The sequence below is a fragment of the Rhinolophus ferrumequinum genome, chromosome 17, assembly GCF_004115265.2.
Source record: "Rhinolophus ferrumequinum isolate MPI-CBG mRhiFer1 chromosome 17, mRhiFer1_v1.p, whole genome shotgun sequence".
Classification (NCBI taxonomy): Eukaryota; Metazoa; Chordata; class Mammalia; order Chiroptera; family Rhinolophidae; genus Rhinolophus; species Rhinolophus ferrumequinum.
In genome coordinates, this window is record NC_046300.1 from 17,629,567 (window position 1) to 17,650,296 (window position 20,730).

Sequence of the window (20,730 nt, forward strand, 5' to 3'; positions counted from 1 at the left end):
ACAATCTTGATATGGAGTGGTCAGAGCTGTTGTTTCTAAACATGTAAAAATTTTTGGAAGCAAAGATAGAATATATCTGACCTATTTAGCTTTTAAAAGATCCCTGTCATTTTAGCAGAATGACTGAGTAGAGTAGGACCTCTGTTGGTGTCATTCATTTATGGATTACTTTGTCTCAATCTGTCTGAATGGAATAGTATGCTGTGTGTTTTGTAGTCCCTTCATAATCAAGAAATTTAAATATTAATTTAAAATAACAATTACAAGCCATCATATATTATCAGAAATATTTTCCACTCTCAACCACAAGGTTGTCAGTCAGTTCAATTCCTCGAGTCCCTCAAGGGATGGTGGGCAGCGCCCCCTGCAACTAAGATTGAACACGGCACCTTGAAAGTTGAGCTGCCTCCCAGATGGCTCAGTTGGTTGGAGCACCTCCTCTCAACCACAAGGTTGCTGGTTCAACTCCCACAAGTGATGGTGGGTTGCGTCCCCAGCAACTAGCAACGGCAACTGGACCTGGAGCTGAGCTGCGCCCTCCCCAACTAAGACTGAAAGGACAATAACTTGAAGCTGAATGGCACCCTCCACCACTAAGATTGAAAGGACAACAACCTGACTTGGAAAAAAGGCCTGGAAGTACACACTGTTCCCCAGTAAAGTCCTGTAAAGAAAAAATATATATATATTTTCCATTAAAACTATTTTCCAGAACAAAACAGTGAGAAGAAAAGTGTTGTCTTATGCTTTTTGCATATCTTTTTAATTTCTGGCTTAGAAAAACAAATGGATCCTCTTAACCTACTATGGAAATATATTGTTGGGGTTGGCATATGTGAAGAAAATCCAGTTTCACATAGATATGTGGTTGGTAAAAGGAAGATTATTTTATCAGCTCTTTTAAATTTTGGATATTCTTTTTTGATACTATACCAGCACTTGACAAGTGGTAGTTTCTTAAAGTTGCAATGTGGAATATGAAACTATCATTTCGCTTTTTGTATGTTACATTAGAAGCAATTGGTCTGTCTTGAACTTTGAATGAATCTCTTACTCTGCATAATTTTGAAATATGCATGCATTGTTCATTGGGAAAACAGTAATTTCCAGAGTTATGCAGATCTAAATGTTGACACTTTTCACTATGCAGTATCAAAAAATCACATTCCTTAATATTACCACTATCAAACAATTGCATTCCTTAATATCACCACCATCTCATTAGAGAAAGCACATGGAGGATTCGGATCATTGGCAACAAATTCTATCACAGTGTAAACAATGGGCTCAATTTACTCATTGTTTAGGAAATTTCTTTCAAATACCCAGGTCTGAATAATCATAGTTTGTCAGTTTTTCTTTCAAGTAAAAATTGAAGTACTCTGCAAGAGAGACTTCTAGGTCAGCTCACAGATCACAGCTGCATAAAAACTCTTCTTTCAGACAATCATATCCTCAGGTGTGTATGTAACAAGAATATATACCTACCCAAGGACAATATATAATAAAATTAATTTTTATGCAGTGACTATTAGTACAGTTTGGTGCCACTGCCTTGACTCACACCAACAGTTTTAACGACCATTGGTTTTGTGCCATGAGTGCAAATGTCAATAAAGTGAAAAAGGCAGATAGATGTTTTAGTATTATTCTGAAAATACGTTTGACTTTCTCAACCCCCTTGAAAGAGTCACAGGTTCCCCAGGATTCCAGGGACCACACTTTAATACTCTCTGATCTAATGTGTGCCTGGAGTTTAGATATTAATACTTAAAATGTTTTCTTCTAAGTTAAAAACCCATTATTAGAGCTCTGAGAAGTTAAGGAGCCTGTCATAGTGTCACTCAACAAATGGCAGAGCTGGAATTTGAAGCTCCAGAGCTGGTTTGACCTCTGTTTCTTCCCACTGTACCCTTTGGTTACCTACTTAATAATTGAGAAGTCTTCTCAAGGTAGTACATAGAGTATGATCTTGCTGGATGGGAAGAAAATCAGTTGAGAATGCTTTCTTTTGTTTTTTGTCTTGTATCTTGCTTTTTTTTTTCCCTCCAGGATCTGAATGTGGCTCTAGAAAAGCATTGATTTGATATCACTTTAAGTTCAAACCTCAGCTCTCAAGTGCATCCTTTTGGCTGTTTAGTAGTTTCACCAATGTCAGCTGTTTCCTCTCCACATTTCCTACTAGAGGACTTGATGACTTCCCCTCATCCCCACAACTGCTCTTCCCCATGCCTATTTTCAACTGATTCCCTTACTTGGTCCTTAGAAAATTGAGCATTCACGCACTGTACTAGCTTACAAATTTTTTTGATGTATTTGGATGTGGATGTCTTTATATTTATCATGCTTTGGTTATTTGGGCTTCTTGAATTAGTGAATTGGTGTATTTCATCAGTTCTGGAATTTACTTACAGTTCAACCTAGAAGAAATTACAATCTTGAATTATCTGGATACTTCATTTTCCATTTTAGTAATAATTGATTATTAATCCATCATCTGATGAATGAATAAACAGAATGTGGCACATCCATACAATGGAATATCATTCAGCTGTAAAAAGGAATGATGTACTGATACATGCTACAAAATGGGTGGACCTTGAAAGTATACTAAGGAAAAGAAGCCAGTCACAAAAGGCCACATGATTTCATTAGCATTAAATGGGCAAATCTATAGAGGCAAAGTAGATCGTGGTTGCCAGGGGCTGGGGGTAGGGTAGGGGAATAGGAATAGGGAGTGACTGCTAGTGGGTACAAGATTGTTTTTTGAGGGTGAGTTTTATGGTATGTAAATTATATCTCAGCTGGTATTTTTTGTTGTTGTTTTTAAGCAAACCAACACATCCATGTGTGTTTAACTTCCCAGGTTAACGGAATATACTGGACCCCCAGAAGGCCCCCCAACCCCCCTCCCAATCAGTGCCCCAAGTTATTCTTGGGAGAAAAAAATAGCAGCTGTTTCTACTGCTACTGTTTGCTTCTCAGAAGAAGCCATTGTTTTTGACAAAACCTGAAGCTTCACGCTCTCAGCACTTGCCAGGCCTAGCAGGAAACTTTGTAAAGTACCATTTTAATCAAATGCTTCTTTGTGATTTCATGGTGCCAATGTGACCTACCTTTGGCAGCTGTAATAGTTAGTACTTTTCAAAACAAGTAGCTATGCACTCTTGACTTGCTTTTTTTTTTACAGGAACAATACGGAGTGTAAAGTTTTCAAAGAATTTTTTGAAGTATTTTTTTTTAAAGTATCGTGTATTAGCGTGATCTCTTTATTTGTAGCATGGACTTTATTAAACTATTAAATACTTATCTACCTAATCATAGCTGCTCCCATTCCCCTCACACCCACAGAGATATGGGTTATTAATATTGTCTTTTCGGGGAGCCAGATTAGCATTAAAAGTTCTTTTATTCTGCATATAATTTCTGGTCTTAAATTTTAAAAGAAACTACCCCTAACTTTTTTTTTTTTTTTTTTTTGCTTTTCAGTGATGTCTTAGCATTGCCCATTTTCAAGCAGGAAGATTCCAGCCTTCCATTGGATGATGAAACTAAGCACCCGCCCTTTCAGTATGTAATGTGTGCTGCAACGTCTCCAGCAGTAAAACTGCATGATGAAACGCTCACTTACTTGAACCAAGGTGAGTATGTTATATTTTTATGGAAGAATTTACAAAAATCCTGAATGGATGTTTTGGCATTTCAGCTTAGATTACTGGCCATGATTTCAAATTAGATTCTTGTTTTAAGTTTTATGACTTCAGTTAACAAAAGTTGTAGGAATTTTACTGTGCGCCAACAAAGTAATAGTTTGTGGAAACTGATTTGCATAAAAAGGGTCTGTGGAACAAGATTTATTACAGGGCTTTTCAGACAGAATTCAAAGGAGGTTTAAGTAGGAAAGGATGTCAGTTATTTTTAGGAACAGTGGTTTCAATATGGAACTTGAGAATGAATCAGAAGTCCAGCTAGCAAGGAACCTGGATCTCAGATATGAAGCAGATTTGTGCTGAAAATAGACACAAGCTATAGCAAGATGGAGGCTGTGACTAAAGTAAATCATGTCATATTTTGTCTGCCCATTCTCTTTTTTATACTTTATGAGAATATTATATGTTGATGATAAGAAAGTGAGAGGGCAGAATGGAAAATAGAGATGTTGGGGATAGAATTTACCTTCAGTAGTATAAGGGATTTGTTTTCAGGTGCTATTAGCGATTTGGGCACAGGCCAGTGTAACTTACTAGTGTAAACAAAAGTACTTTGTTATGCAGGAATTAATTTGTTGGATACATATACTGAAAACATATTGAATTCTGATTTTTTTTTTAACAATTTGACCATTTAGTTGTTATAAAAATAGTACATATTCTTGGTAGAAAAATTGGGAAATGTATCAAGGGGTAAAGCTAAAATTGACTGCTGTTGCATACCACCAAGTTAACTAATTAACATTTAGGTATATTTCCTTGTGTTTTTGTCTATTGTATTCCAAAAAAAAAATAGAATTAACAGCTATTCACTTAAGAGTACATTGTGATTATTTTTCTGTCATTAACTAGAATCTTTAATTATTTGAACTTTTGGAAAGAATCACAGAGTTTAGACTATTTACTTGTGATTAACGTTCAGAAATGTGAAAGAATAACTTATTTCTAACTTTTCATATATAAGTTTAGGATCTGTGAGGTTTTACTTCAAGTAATTCTATCTGTGGCACCTATTGCAATACCTTACCTTTGTTATTAATGTAGATTTAGTATTTGTTTGGGTAGGCATTCAGTTATTTGAGATGTAAGTTTCATATTTGAACCTTAAGAGTTTATATAATAATCTGTTTTAGACATAAAAATACCAGAAGAAACACTGTAGGGGCAAGGATATTCACTGTAGCTTTATTTCTAATGACAAAAAAGGAAATAACCTGAATTTTTCTTACTCTGAATGGTTCAATAAGTTCAATTATATGCATACCATGCGATGAGTGAGTACACACACACACACACCCACACACACCCACCCACCCACCCACCTCTGTTTAAAGGAACATGTTGGTGTATCTGTCCTTTGGCCTGGGGAAAGTATCCATAATTTATCACTATTACTATTATTGGCTTAATAATAATAGTATAATATAGTATAATAACATAGTATAGTAAAGTATAATAGTATAATAAATATAGTTCATATTGATAAAAGTTGCTATCTACCATCTATAGTGATGATTTATTGCACTGACAGTTTCTGAATGTTTACTGTGTATGAAGCATTGTACTAACTACTTCACATGTTAAATTCATTCCCACAATAAACCCAGGAAAAATTTTATTAATCCATTTTACAGATTTAAAAACTGAAACTTAGAGCAGTTGATTACCTTGCTCGGTGTCAATTTAATTAAGGTTAAATTTTTTAAAAAAATAAATGAAGTATATACATTAGTGTGCAAAATGTTAAGTTATAGCTCAATGAACTTTTTTTTTTTTAAGAGATTTTTTTTTTTTATAAGATTTTATTGGGGAAGGGGAACAGGACTTTATTGGGGAACAGTGTGTACTTCTAGGCCTGTTTTCCAAGTCAAGGTGTTGTCCTTTCAATCTTAGTTGTGGAGGGTGCCGTTTAGCTTCAAGTTGTTGTCCTTTCAGTCTTAGTTGTGTCGGGTGCAGCTCAGCTCCAGGTCCAGTTGCCGTTGCTAGTTGCAGGGGGCACAGCCCACCATCCCTTGCGGGAGTTGAACCGGCAACCTTGTGGTTGAGAGCCTACTGGCCCATGTGGGAATCAAACCGGCAGCCTTCGCAGTTAGGAGCATGGAGCTCTAACCGCCTGAGCCACCGGGCCGGCCCAAGCTCAATGAACTTTTACATATGTTAGTTACTCCCTTGAAACCACTACTTATGTCTAATATTTCCAGCACCCGAGGTGACTGTCTTGTGTCCCCCTTCCAGGTTATACTCTAGCTTGACTGTTACCAATATAATAAATGGTGATTTTCTTGCACTTGACTCTGCTCACTGTAGTAGTAGGGATGGGTATTTTCTTGGTTGTAGAATTGCGTTGATTTCTAATAGTCTTTTAAGAAAAAAATTGGGTAGGTGGACTGCATATGTAGACATACAGTAGTACCTCGGTTTTCGAACGTCTCCATTGACGACCATTTCAGTTTACAAACGCCGTAAATTTTATCGATCTGTGGTATTATTAGATAGTAAAATTCATAGTAAATTTGCTGTTTTAGGAGTTGATTTTAAAGGTCTGGAACGGATTAATCCCTTTTGCATTACTTTCTATGGGAAAACCATGCCTCGGTTTTCAAACGTTTCAGAACTCGAATGGACTTCCGGAACGGATTACGTTCTAAAACCAAGGTATCACTGTATTTTTTAAAAATATATTTCAATAATCAGTAAAAATACATTCAAATGATCATAAAGGAATTCTACTTTTATATACCTTTTAAAAAGAAATTAAAATACCTTTAATATAATGCTTACATGAGTGTCAAATACATATATTACAAATATGTCTATGCAGTTCTTTCACAGACTTGTCTCCTAGCGTTTATCACTTTGACAAAAGGTTCTGAATCCAAGATTTTTCATGATTCCCTAAACTTCATGAAAACTTTTCAGATTTTTTTATAAATCTAATTTTCTAAAGAGAGGCTCCATAGCTCTTTCTAGATTCAGTCAAGGTTTGGACCTCATTGAGAGATTGCTTAGTATCTTTCACCCCATCTTATTTAAACCGAAGCACAGGTCCAGACTTAGCAGAATATCGTCAGTTGTACATATGCGGTTTTGATTATTTTACAGAAGCCTTTTCTGCAATACAGTGTAAAGAGAATCAATTATACATATGCAAAATAATCATTAAACTTGATTCATTTTATCCAGGAATTCCAGTAAAATCCCATGGATATTTTTTTAGCTTGAATGACATTGCCATGGAAAGTTCTTGCAAAGTATACCTCAGTTGGCACCATTTTGGTAACATTTATTCATCATCTTCGATGGTGAGATGTTAAGTATTGACACAATTTCTTGTTTACTCTTTTGGTTTTTAGGAATCAGATTATTATTCAATAGTTTTACTGCCCATGAATCAGTTTTCCTGTATTCAAAAGAACTCTTCAGCTGCATAAAGGAAAATGATTTAAAATGACAGCATTGCTTTATTTGTCAAAAGAGGATTCCATAACTTTGTAAGAAGCGATTAGATAGGGCACTTGCAGTTGTCCTCCATCAGCTCAAGTTTCATTCCTTCTAAGCTTCCACATGCGAATTTATCTGCATCTATTCTAATAAATGAGAGAGAAATAAAGCAGTCACTTTTTTATTTTTTTCCTACTACATCAGTGCACTGTATAACGATGTTTTGGACAACCGTGGACTGCATATATGGTGGTGGTCCCATAAGGTTATAATGGAGCTGAATTCCTATCACCTAGTGACGTCATAGCTGTCATAACGTTGTAATGCAGCACATCACTCGTGTTTGTGGAGATGCTGGTGTAAACAAATCTGTTATGCTGCCAGTCGTAGAAGTATAGTACAATTAGGTACAAAACATAATGCTTGATGATAACTTACTGTGTTCATGGTTTATGTATTTCTTACACTATACTTTTTATCACTATTTTAGATTGCAGTCTTTCTACTTAACTGGAAAAAAAAGGTTTGCTGTAAAACAGTATGCTGTGTTACCCAGGCAGCATCCTCATAACATCTTGTGCTTATTATGTCTCTAGATTGCACCGTTTTCTCTGGTGCTGATTTAATCTTGTGTTGTTTTTTTCATCGTGGCCCCTAAGTGTACAAAACCTACTGCTAATGTTGCCAGTAAGTGACCATGGCTTGGAAACAAAATAAAAAATGATTAAGGACTCTGGAGGTGGAAAAATCATTGATAGTTATTGCCCACCAGTTGGACATGTCTCATTCACCAACGCTACCATCTTGAAGAAGAAAAATAAAGTGACAGAAGCTGTTAAAGGATCTGCTTCATTGACAGCAACAAGACTAACAAAAATTGGAGAAGGGCCTATATCAGACGTGGAGAAACTTCTAATGATGCACAGAGGTGTATCACTCTCAGCCAAAGCAGAAAGTTTGTGGTGTTGGAAAAAAAGGCTGGACCTGACTCCGATGTTGAATTTATTGCTAGCTCTGGGTGTTTTAAATGATTTAAGAATCATCATTCATTACCTACTATGAAAGTGAGATTGAGTCTACGAATGCTGATGTGAAGGCAGCTGAAGAATTTTTGGAAACTCTATAGGCTGATTGTGGAAGAAAATTACTTGCCAGAGCCAGAGCAAATATTCAATATGGATGAAACCTTCATATTCTGGAAACAGGTGCCTATAAGGACTTTCATCTATAAGGAGGGCAAGTCAATGCCAAGTTTCAAGGCTTTTAAGGATAGCATAACAGTCTTACTTGGGGACAATGTTTCAGGCTACAAACTGAAACCCTCTGTGATCTGGCACAGAACCCAGGGACTTCAAGCATATCAATAAGCACACCCTGCCAGTGTACTACAGAAGCAATAACAAGTCACGGATGACCCAGCTTCTCTTCCAAGATGCCCTCCTGAATTGCTGTGCCAGTGAAATGGAGAAGTACCATTTGGAGAATAACATACCTTTCAAGATTTTGATTGTTGATAATACTCCCAGACATTCACCTTTTGGTTATCTTCATCCCAATATCAAAGTGGTGTTTCTTACTCTAAACACCAGCTCTTTGATCCAACCAATGAATCAAGGAGTTATAGCCACTTTTAAGACTTACAACCTGAAGAGGACCTTTGCCCAGGCTATTGCTGCAACTGAGGATGACACTGATGCAATTCTGAAAGGATTACAACATCTATGACTGCCTCAGGAACCTTGCTTGGGGTGATGTCACCAAGGAATGTATGAGTAGCATCTGGAAGAAGACACTTAAGAAGTTTGTCCACGACTTCAAAGAAGAAATTTGTCCACGACTTCAAAGGATTTGCCAAGAGTAAGGAGATTGCAAAAATCAAAGCTGTGGTTGAGATGGCAAAAACTTGACCCTGGGTGTGGATGGGGATGACGACATTGAGGATTTCCTAGAGGGGGTCCTGAGAAACTGACTAATGAGGAGGTTTGGGAACTGGGACAGGAACTCGTAGCCGAAGAGTCAAGAGAAAGGAAACTGCAGGAGAACCTCCAAGAAAATTCACAATGAAGGGTTTAGCAGAAGCTCTTGCAGACTTCTACAAACTCCTTTAAAAGTTTGAAAACATGGACCTCAACACTGAAAGGTTTTCATCAAATAGAGGACTGTTTATGGTGCATTATCTGCTTAAGAGCAAATCTATGATGAAAGAAAGAAACCAAGCAAAGCACCATGGACATATTTCTAAAAAGAGTGACACCTCCTCAAGAAGAGCCCCAGGCAGGTCCTTCATTTGAGGTGTTCCAGAAGAAGGTATTGTCATCAGAGGAGGTGACAGCTCCATGTGTGTTACTTTCCCTGAAGGACTTCGAGGTGGGAGACAGTGAGACTAATGACCCTTGACCTTGTGTCTTATATGTATTTGTGTCTTTATTATTTTAAATCAACAAACTTAAGCTATGTTTTATATACCAAACATTAATCTTAGATCACGTGAACTTGAAAAAATATTTGGGCTAGTTTCTATATTTCTGAGAATTTTAAAATGCCCAATTCTTACAGGCACTTGCCTTTAAATTTTAACGATACCATCTGGAGGTGGAAAATTATCTTGTACTTACAGCACACATATATTTAGACACACCGACAGATAGACACAGAGACCCTTTAGCTGAGAAAAACTCACTAATTTATAAAAGAATTGGATCCCAATTTTGCCCTGGAGGCATTTAAAATTTCTATCTGTCTTTAAGAAGTTCCAAATGACCTTCCCTCTTTTAAAATAAGGACAGCCAGTTTTAATACCTCAAAGAATTGGGTTGACATCTAAGTGACATCATAGGTTGATCTATTTATCTAAATCTTTTTGAAGCTTCAAGAGACCAATTAAATGTTTCCCATTCATTCTGCCTAATTTTATAGGCGGCTTTTTCTAATTGTGTGTGCAAAAATTAATTTAGAAGTCTCAAAGGACTCTTATCTCGGACACCTTCCTGCATGAGTATTAATGGGAGGCTAACTGTCATGGGCTTTGTTGGCCTGGGAGGCATGATTTCCCGTGTTAATTTTTAGATCTTTAGAGTCTGAACAAACTTCTAGGGAAAACCAGCCTTTATGTGCACGTCTGCAGACAAGCCAATGCAGTGACTGTTCTCAGGCAATCCCACAAAGATTCATAGTCACCTAAATAAGAATACCCGAGCAAGGGCCAGTAAGAACTTACTAGACGCCGCCAAAACAGCACAGTCCCCTCTCTCGGTGAATCCAGTCCAGGGTGCCCTGCCATTCTCCTCCGGGCTCCCACTGGCTTCTCTGGAATCGGCTGTACTACTTCACTGGATGACTCCCAGCGTCCATTTCAACCACTCCCGGATTCAGGGATCTGAACGACAGTCATCACCCCATTGGCTATTCGGGTTGGGGAACAGTTTCAGAGCTAAAGAGAGTTCAGTTGTCATTTAACTAGCAAAGGTTTGTCCACTGTCAGTAAGCAGTCCAATTAAAACACCAAAATTTAAAGCAGCAACCCTTTTTCCTTTCCCTGGGTTGTCTCAACTCTTATCCACCTCGAGGATTTTCTAAGAAGTTCAAATAAAATCATGACCTACTGCTACTTACAGCAGGGAATCCTAAAATTCCAAGAGAAACTCACCCAAACTCACCCAATGTGAAGCGGGTAGCCCGGGAGACACATTAGGCCCTTGCTTATTTATACCTAGCACCATGTCCAGGTCTGCAGGGTGGTCCTGGGTGGGCTTTTCAGAATCATGCCGACTACACCAAGTAAATGTCAACATAAAAACAAACCTGTAGAGAATATTTATAAGAGTATTTGAGCCCAACTGATAACATATGCCAGAGAGCAAGATCTCAAATGCTCCCTTTATGTCTTTGTTTTTAACAAAAAGTTTAAAATATAAGCTTTTTAAAATAAAAATAGAAGAAAGCTTATAGAATAAGGACATAAAGAAAACTTGCATACAACTTTGCAGTGTTTTTTTGTTTTAAGCTAAGTGCTAAAGTTTAAAAAAAAATTATAAAGTAAAAAAATTACACTAAGCTAAGGTTCATTTGTTATTGAAGAAAGAAAAAATTTTTAATAAATTTATGTAGCCTACGCAAAGACAATTTTTAAAGCCTACAGTGGTGTGTAGTGATATCCTAGGCCTTCACATTCACTCACCTACCCAGGGCAGCTTCTAGTCCTGCAAGCTCCATTCATGGTCCCTATTCAGGGACCCTCATTTTTTATCCTTTATACCATAATCTTACTGTGCCTTTCCTATGTTTAGATATGGTTAGATACACAAGTACTTCCCATAGTGTTACAGTTGCCTACAATATTCAGTGCAGTAACATGCTCTACAGGCTTGTAGCCTAAGAGCAGTAGGCTGTACCATTTAGTCTAGGAGTGTAGTCGGCTAGACCATCTGGGTTTGTATCCGTGCACTCGTTGATGTTTACCTGACAAAATTGCCTAATGATACATTTCTCAGAACGTATACTCCTTGTTAAGCAACACAGCTGGACTTGGAAATAATGGTGACAATTAATGAAAGTATAATTATCCCCATTTTCCTATGATATTAAAGCTTTAGAGGGAGTAATTTTTCCTATAGTTATCTATGTAGATTATTGACCATACTTTTTATAAAGATTTAAATCCAGAGTTTTCTGATTCCAAATTTCATTTTTTTAACCAGTAAGTCTTCATAGTAAAATATTTTTAGTGTTAAGTTTTAGTTGTCACATTTTAAATTTAGTAGTTTAAATAGATGATTTTATATACGTGATTCAACATTCAAAAGGTGTGAAAGAGTATACAATATCTTCTTCCCCTGTCTCCCAGTTATTTAGTCTGCTCATCTCAGATAGCCACTGAATTAGAACGATCTTTGAAGCCTATGGAGATTCTAACCATGTTTTATGAGTCTTTGTATAACAGAAATACTGTATAGGTACTATTTTATTGAATTTATTCCAATAAGCTTATTTTTTATGTAATGAGTGCATCATATGCTTTAAGTGTGCTTGGGAATGTAATGGTCTTATCACTAAAGGACGAAAAAGAAGAACTTCTGTCACTAAGGTGATTCCTGGTAGAAGCTGTCACACATAGTTGCCAATGAAATAAAACTGGCCAGTATATATATACCTCTGCTCCCTATTGGATATCCTTGTGCACGTTATTCAAGTAATGTTTTTGTTCCTTTTAATTGTTTCCACTGGTTATAGTGGCCAGTGATTTAAATGGGTCTTTTCTGCGTTGTAGGGTGAGAGGTAGAGAGGGCAGCAGTGAGTAGTAGTTATCAGCAATCTCTGGAGCTGGACTGCTTGTGTGTAGATCCCATCCCACCACTTGCTAGCCCTGACATGTTCCTTAATTTCATACCTCCACATGAGGTAGTTGAGAATTAAATTGAGTAATACATGTAATGCACTTATAAGCTGGCCGGCACAACATGAGTTTTTGCTGCTGTTGCTGTTATTCACAACTAAGTAACTCTAATCGTTTCTCATTGTGCTGGAAGACCAAGTATTTAGACATCAGTTGATGTATTAGTTCACTGTTTCATCTGGATGAGCAATTTTTACAAATGGTTGGAATGCAACCCTGAGGGCTAGATAACCTGTGTAATGACTCAGGAAGTTTGCCAGGTCTGTATGATTATAATCTTTTAAATAAACTTGTCACTGTCAGAGTTTTGAATTGTAGAAATACCATGTTTACGCTGCTTAGCAACTGGTAGGCAGAATAATGGTTTCCCAAAGATGTCCATGACCTCCTAATCCCCAGAACCTGTAAATGCTTTACCTTGTATAACAAAAGGGACTTTGCGTGTGTGGTTAAATTAAGGATGTTGGATGGGGAGAGTATCCTGCATTATTCAGGTGAATACAATGAAATCACAAGGGTCCTTAAAAGTGAAAGAGGCAGGCGGGAGTCAGAGTTGATGATGCTGTCTGTAACTGGCTTTGAAAGTGGAGGAAGGGACCTTGACCCAAGGGATATAGACTGCATGGAGAAGTAGAAAAAAGCAAGAAATTGATTCCCCTCGAGCCTCCACAGGAGCACAGCCCTGCTGACAGCTTGATTTTTTTTTTTTTTTTTAACCCAGTAAGACCCATTTGGGACTTCCAAACTCCAGAACTGTATCATAATACATTTGTATAGTTTCAAGCCACTAAGTTTGTGGAGACGTGTTGTAACAGCAGTTGGAAATTAACACATCAACCAAGGCAAATGTGTACTAGCTGGATGATTTCCAAAGTGGTACAGGATGAGCCACTGTTCTGTGCGTCAGAACTGTTTCCATCGGGTGCCATCATTTGTTCTCAGATTGTGGACACGCTGCATCCTGCAGTACCTCTGAAGGCCCTCTCAAAGCTGGGTCTTGAAATGGGTGTCTGATGAACCCAAGCCCACGTGTGTTTGTGTGTGTAAAAAACATGTATGTATATTCAAATAATGTGGACTGTACACATGTAATGAATATATGTGAACAGAAGAGCATTTGTGGAGCTTAATATGTGCAATGGAGCGAGAGCTCTCCTACACTTGTAAGATTTACAGTCCTGTCACTGTCAGACAAGTGAGTGACTAATGAATTTTGGTTACTTGTAAAGGAATCATAATGCAGTTTACTTTAAACAGCTTTAGAGTGACTTAGTTCTTAATTTTAACATAAACAAAATTGGGAGTAAAAGCAACTTTTAAAATCTTATTACCTATAATTGTACAGTGGCTCATACAGCATTGTATTTAATGAACCTTATGCAAAATGATACAAATGCGTAATCAGACATTCGAAACCAGGCCATTTTTCTCTTTGGGACAGTGTTCATCATAACATATTGGGACCAGGCCATTTTTCTCTTTGGGACAGTGTTCATAACATATTGTACAGTATTTCTTCAGCTACTGAGAAAAGATGGTTAGTTCTTAATCATTTTACTCAGAGCTTTTTGAGTATAAAGTTACTCCCAGGAGAAGGTCCTGAACGGGTTTTGTTGGAAATAGCATTGACTGACCGGACATTTATAGCTTTACATAAAGCAGTGCTACTCCAGCTTCAGCATGCAGTGGGATCACCTCGAGGGCTTGTCAGAACATGAGTGCTGGACCCCATAGTGGGGCTGGAGAACTTACTTTTTTTTAACTTTTAAAAATTTCTTTAAGTGTGTTTTTCCAGGACCCATCAGCTCCAAGTCAAGTAGTTGTTCCAGTCTAGTTGTGGAGGGCGCAGCTCACAGTGGCCCATGTGGGGATCGAACCCGCAACCTTGTTAAGAGCACCGCGCTCTAACCACCTCAGCTATCCGGCCGCCCCGAACTTAACATTTCTGACAAGTTTCCAGGTGACACTGATGCTGCTAGTCTGGGGACCATGCTTAATTTTTTACTACTTTGAATATTCAGGCAAATATGTGAGCCTCTCCTCACCACCACTTTTTATAGATGGATTTCCTCACAGAAGGGTTGGCACGTAGGGGCTGTATGCACCATTCTTTGGTCATGGATTGGTCACTGCTAGTAGTCTCCCGTTAAAGCTCGTTGCTCACCTTCTGCCTCTTGGGTAGCTGTTGCTGAAGAATACTTGCCATTGTGTGACACCATAAAGAAAAAAAAGTAAATTCTGTGTAATCTTAACTTCCTCAGATAGAAATTGGAACAAGTTTTCCAAGTTGTGTTGATGCCTTAAAGTGGCAGTTTTTGTGTTACTGAACAGGAGAAGTAGAGTTATAAACTGCATTTGTGTTTTCCTATGCCTGAGTAGCAGTCCTCTGCTCTTAGGTAACTTTGTGGTGTAAAAAACTGTAGTCCCGACATGGAACCATGGAGGGTGGAGTAAACACAACTGACTCTACATTTCTGCAGGGGTTTAGCTGGAATAGGCTGCCGGTGTTTTACAGCTCCAGCTGAGTCTTTGGTAACGTCACACCTCACGATATGAGTGAGACTTCTAAGCTCCTGGAGTTATTCCAGGTTGGCTCATTGCTGCTGTTGGATCAGAAATACCTGTTCATTTGAGGCCAGATTCTACTTGGAGAATTTTGTAATAATTAACCATTTTTAGCTACTTTGCAAATGGCTTTAAGGCCCTAGGGAATAGCATGCCTGTTCAATTAAAAATATTCTTGTGTCGATTAACGACATTCTGAGAAATGTGTCATTAGGTGATTCTGTCATCATACGAACACCACAAACCTGGATTGTCTAGCCATTTGCTCTGAGGCTACAAACCTGTACAGCATGTTGCGTTACTGAATGCTGTAGGCAACTGTAACACAATGGTAGGTATATGTGTATCTAAATATAGAAAAGGTACAGTAAAAATATGGTATAAAAGATAAAAAATGGTACTTGTATTAGGGCACTTAACCATGAATGGAGCTTGCAGGACTAGAAAAGTTGCTCTGGGTGAGTCAGTGAGTGGTGAGTGAATGTGAAGGCCTAGGACATTACAGTAATGTGTCGTGCTATGACCTTATGGTGGCTACATCACTATGTGATAAGAATTTTTTAGCTCCATTATAATCTTATGGGACACCTACATACTATGTGGTTTGTTGTTGACCAAAACATCATTATGCAGGTTAGCTTTGGTTCTTGTTTTAAAGTTCTGTATTAGGACCTTAGAAATAAATGTTTTCAACTTAGCCAAGGTAGGCTGTCACATCTTGGGCTCCATGTTGCTCTGGACTCTATCTAAGGAAACTAGCCTTAGAGCCTATAGTCAAAGGTAAATGGGAACATGAATTCACAACAGTTGTATTTTTTTTCCTAATTTTTATTGGGGAACGGTGTGTTTTTCCAGGACCCATCATCTCCAAGTCAAGTTATTTTCTTTCAATCTAGTTGTAGAGGGTGCGGCTCACTGGCCCATGTGGGAATTGAACCAACGACGGTGTTATGAGCACTGCGCTCTAACCCCCTGCCAGTCAGCCTCCCAGTTGTATTTTTCAACTCTTGTCAGTGCTTTTGCATTTGTAAGCCAAAAAAAGGAGTAAAAAAATCTAAACAGGAAAAGTAAATTCAGAAGATAAGCTAAAAATAGGACTAGCAACTCATAGAATATTGCTGTTTATGTTAACTTTGTACTTCATTAGTAGTGGAACCTTCTTTATATTTCAGTTAGAACATAGACTGATATTTCTGGAAGCTGTGTAGTTAAAAGAATTACGGAAAGGGATCAAATAGAAGGAGAAATTAAACCAATAAAAGTCTGGTAGTTCACTCAGTGGATATATTACCTTTGAAGAAAATTATTGATGGAGAGGGATTTCAAAATTAGTTGAGGAACATATAGTTTCCAATAGGGAAACCATTTGAAGCATAAATGTTACAGAGCCTCTCTTTAAAAGAAAAAAAAACCACTTGATTTTAGAATAGAAATCTGTAGTGCTTTAATACAGAAGCAACAAATCTTGAGGTCTATTTGTGGAAACAGATTGAACTTTATATGGAGCACAGAAGTATCCTTGTTAGATTGACTAGGAAAAATAATACAAAAGAAGATAGGACCATTGAGATTTCTTCCTTAGTTTGATTTTTTTCAGTCCTGAGAATTTTGAGTTTTTGATGGTCACAGGGTAATCCTGGTGAGACAAGATTTCTCTCCCTCGCTGGCAGCCACATGATAGGGCTTCCAGGGCACTGCACCCTGTCTAGCACCCCCCTCACTGACTGCTTTTTGGGGTTACTCTCTTTATCCCAGAGAAGTTCCTTGGCCCTCTTCTCTTTTTCACTGCTCACTCCTTAGATGATCCTGTTTTTAACTTTACCTATAACTGTACCCTGAAAACTCCGCTATTATCTGCAACTGGGATCTCTTCCTCCTAGCTTCATATTTGTATGTTAATTTTATTATTGACTTGGATGTCCAAAGAGTATCACAGACGTCATGTATTCAATTGCACTCTTGATTTTTTTCCCCCCACATCTCCTTGTGATCGGCCCCAAGTCAAGAAATTCCTCAGCCAAAACTCTGGAGTAATCCTCCACTCTTCTTTCACACTTTACATCTAATACATGCGACAGTGCTTAAGCTCCATCTTCAGAATGTGTCCAGAGAGTACCTACTTCTTCAATGTCCACTCATATATTATCAGTATATGAGTGTGACTGTTGCCCTTTCACCTCAACAACTCAAACTAGAGATTTACACTAACCTGACAGGTGAAAAATGATTTCAGTGCAGTTTTCATTTGCATTTCTCTAATGGAGATTGAATGTGTTAATATGTTTAAGAACTGTTGCCGTTTCTTTCTTTTGTTAACAACCACATGTTCATGTCATTTGCTCATTTTTTTCTTCAAGGGATGTTGGACATTTGTTAGCGATATTGTAGTTCTCCATGAATTAGGGAGATGAGGCATTTGTAATGTGAGTTGCAGAATCCCCGGGTTGAAGGATACAGCATTTAACTTGTTAACAGGTGCAGCCAGACTGCCTTTCAAAAACACTATCAGTTTATATCCCCCACATTTTATGTGCTTATTTCGCTTTCATTCTTGCCCACTTGATTTTTAATTAAACATTTTTTGATCTGATAATCAGCACAAACATTTTGTTGGGTTTTATTTCTTGAATTTTTAAAATAAAGCATATGGATATTGATGAAAAATTTTCAATGTATAATGGCATATTTTCCAACGATAACCGTATGTTTTATTTTAAAAATTACTCCTTACTGTTCTTTGTCAGTTCATTATTAAATATGCTGCAAATTTAACTTTTTTAAAATGCCTCCTGCCATAAGAGGCATAAAAACATAAGGTGTTTTTTAGTGTTAATCTCAATCTGTTGAATGAATTTAAGGACTATCCTTAGTAGCATACTATATATATAGTTTTCCTTTGTCAGCCTTGGAATGGCTTGGTTATATTTGGATGACCCTTTGTTGTATTTTTGACCTTATGATCTATTTTTTGTAAGCCCCACTGGGGTGTGGACAAGATATTGGTAGTTATATCATAAAGCACTTCAACTTCATATGGTACAAGATGCACTCTTTAATTCTTGATTTTCTGTATATCAAATTGTACTTTCATATTTAATAACATGATCCAGAAGTCATGTTTGTGGGTTTGGAAGTACATTAGTAATTTTTGGCAGCAGCTTATTTTCCTAATTATATAGATTAGTGCATGAATATCTGTTTTTGTTTTCTTATGGATACTGAGTGGTGAGAAAATATGAGTTGGGTTCATTGGACACAAGGGGGAAGGCTCCAGGACTAAAATTCAGCCTTGGCTCATGCAGAAAAACCTGTACACAAATGTTCATAATGTCCTTATTCATAATAGACAAAAGGTGGAAACAACCAAAATCCCATCAGCTGATGAATGGATGAACAAAATTTGATACGCAACAGAATAATATTTGGCAATAAAAAGAAGTACTAATACGTGCTGCAATGTGCATGAACCTTGGAAACATGCTTAGTAAAAGATGCCAGTCACAAAAGGTCACATATTGTGTGATTCCATTTATATCAAGTGTCCAAAGTAGGCAAATCCTTAGAGACAGGAAGGAGGTTGATTAATGGTTGCAAGGGACTTGGAGGATGGGAGTGGTGAGTAGTGACTGCTAATGTGTATGAGTTCTTTTTGGGTGATGAAAATGTTCTAAAATTGGTAGTAGTGATGGTTGCACAACTTTGAATATACTAAAAACCAATTAATTGTATACTTAAAAGTGACTTATGGTATGTAAATTATCGCAATAAAGCTGTTATAAAAAATTGGTCTCAGATAATGCATGTATGCATAATTAAATTTAATATGAGAGAGTAACAGATGAGAATGAAAATAAATTGACAGAGAAACTTCAGTCTTCTGTAATACTATAAGAAGAAGATTGTGATTTGCAGGAAAGAGAAAGGTGAACCTGAATTTGCTTTTCTAGCAAATTAACATTGGGTAATTCTATGTTTTGAGAGACAATTAAATTCTTACGATAAACAGAGTAATACTCTTTAAATAGGTCAGTCTTATGAAATTCGGATGCTGGATAATCGGAAAATGGGAGACATGCCTGAGATCACTGGAAAATTGGTAAAGGTAAGGTAATTTCCTTAAAATTCCTAAGAGATATTGCATTGATGTTTTTAAAAAAGATTTGCTGCAAGAATTTATACAAGAACATTATTTCTCTTTAAGACGTAATGGCTATATTAAAACTCCTAACTTTTTGAGCTATATTTTGTTAACTCATGTGTAAAATAGGAATTATACCGTGTTTCCCTGAAAATAAGACCTAGCCGGACCATCAGCTCTAATGCGTCTTTTGGAGCAAAAATTAATATAAGAACCAGTATTATATTACATTACATTACATTACTTTAAATTATACCTGGTATTATATTATACTATATCATATTATACCCAGTGTTATATTACGTTACATTACATTACATTGTATTATACCCAGTATTATATTATACTTGGTCTTATATTAAAATAAGACTGGGTTTTATATTAATTTTTGCTCCAAAAGACACACTAGAACTGATCGTCTGGCTAGGTCTTATTTTCAGGGAAACACGGTAACAGTTACTGGGTGAAGCAAATGTGAAAGCCCTTTGGAAAGGTACCATAGAAAAATTAATTGGGCTGTGGTGGGGGGTGGGAACTACCACCACTACAAAAACTTTGTTTCTCTTTAAAAGATAATGGGGAAATGTAAGTGTTAAAATGAAGCTTTTAAAAGTCCTTTAATTTCACCTCTTAAAATTTCTCTAAGTAAAATTGGAAAACTCTATTCACCCTCCCGCTGTATCTGAATAGAGAAGCCAATCATTACAGGCATAGGAGGTGTAGCCATTGGCAGCCAACCCGTTGCTCTTAGGATATACGAGTATATATCTTCAGAACCATCCCTACCCACTCTAGTGTCAGGCAAGGTGGGTCCTTCTAGCCTCTCTACCTATCGTGCACCACGGTTTACTATAAATTGGATAGCATTGCAGGGCAAGGTTTATGGAAGAAGTTTAATTAGGAAAAGGCCAGATCTTCAGTGTGGCTAAGTGTTAGTGAAAGAGGAACAGGCATGGGTTCTCCTGATCCTTCCATCATCTACAGAGAGGCATGTTATGGCCCGGGTGATGCTGGGCCCTCAGTTGGAGAGACATTCTCGTGGAAAGACTCTCCCCTCTGTGGATCTGTGTTTTTGGTGGGCGAGCATGTGAAAGGCAGTCTTGGTGTAGAGGGGAGGTACTAATACTAATGCTAGCGAATTGGGCATGTCTGGGAAAGCCAGCTGCCCAGCACCTGGCGGCCTGAGAGTCTTGGGGATATTTTAGTATTCCTCCCACTCCAGGGTGCAGGAAGCCCTCCGTCCTATGGGAGGTTAAGGGAAAAGCTAGGAGGTGTCTGGTCCCCACTGGATCATTGTCTTGCCAACCTTGAGTGAGCTCCCAATTTCTTTTTGCGATTCCCGGGACTCCCAGCAAACTTGGAACATAAGGAGAATGGTTATTTGCCTATTCTTATATTTACCATCTGCACGTTGAGTGTGTCATGTTTGTGTTCAGTGGGTTTGGTCATTTCCCTAGAGGGTGAGTCAGATGGTCTTAATTTTT

General features: G+C 37.6%; 1 protein-coding gene across 4 annotated transcripts in view; it reads left to right on the forward strand.

Annotated features, from left to right (window-relative positions):
* Nucleotides 1-20,730, forward strand: part of UBP1 (upstream binding protein 1) — a 52,707-nt gene that overhangs the window by 5,227 nt on the left and 26,750 nt on the right. For all 4 annotated transcript variants that reach the window (XR_004425457.1, XM_033132469.1, XM_033132470.1 and 1 more), the window contains 2 exons: nucleotides 3,490-3,641; nucleotides 19,134-19,210. Coding sequence is in view for 3 of the 4 variants with exons in the window: in XM_033132469.1 (XP_032988360.1) it covers nucleotides 3,490-3,641; nucleotides 19,134-19,210 (229 nt within the window). In the remaining variant the exon portion in view is untranslated. The remainder of the gene's footprint in view (nucleotides 1-3,489; nucleotides 3,642-19,133; nucleotides 19,211-20,730) is intronic.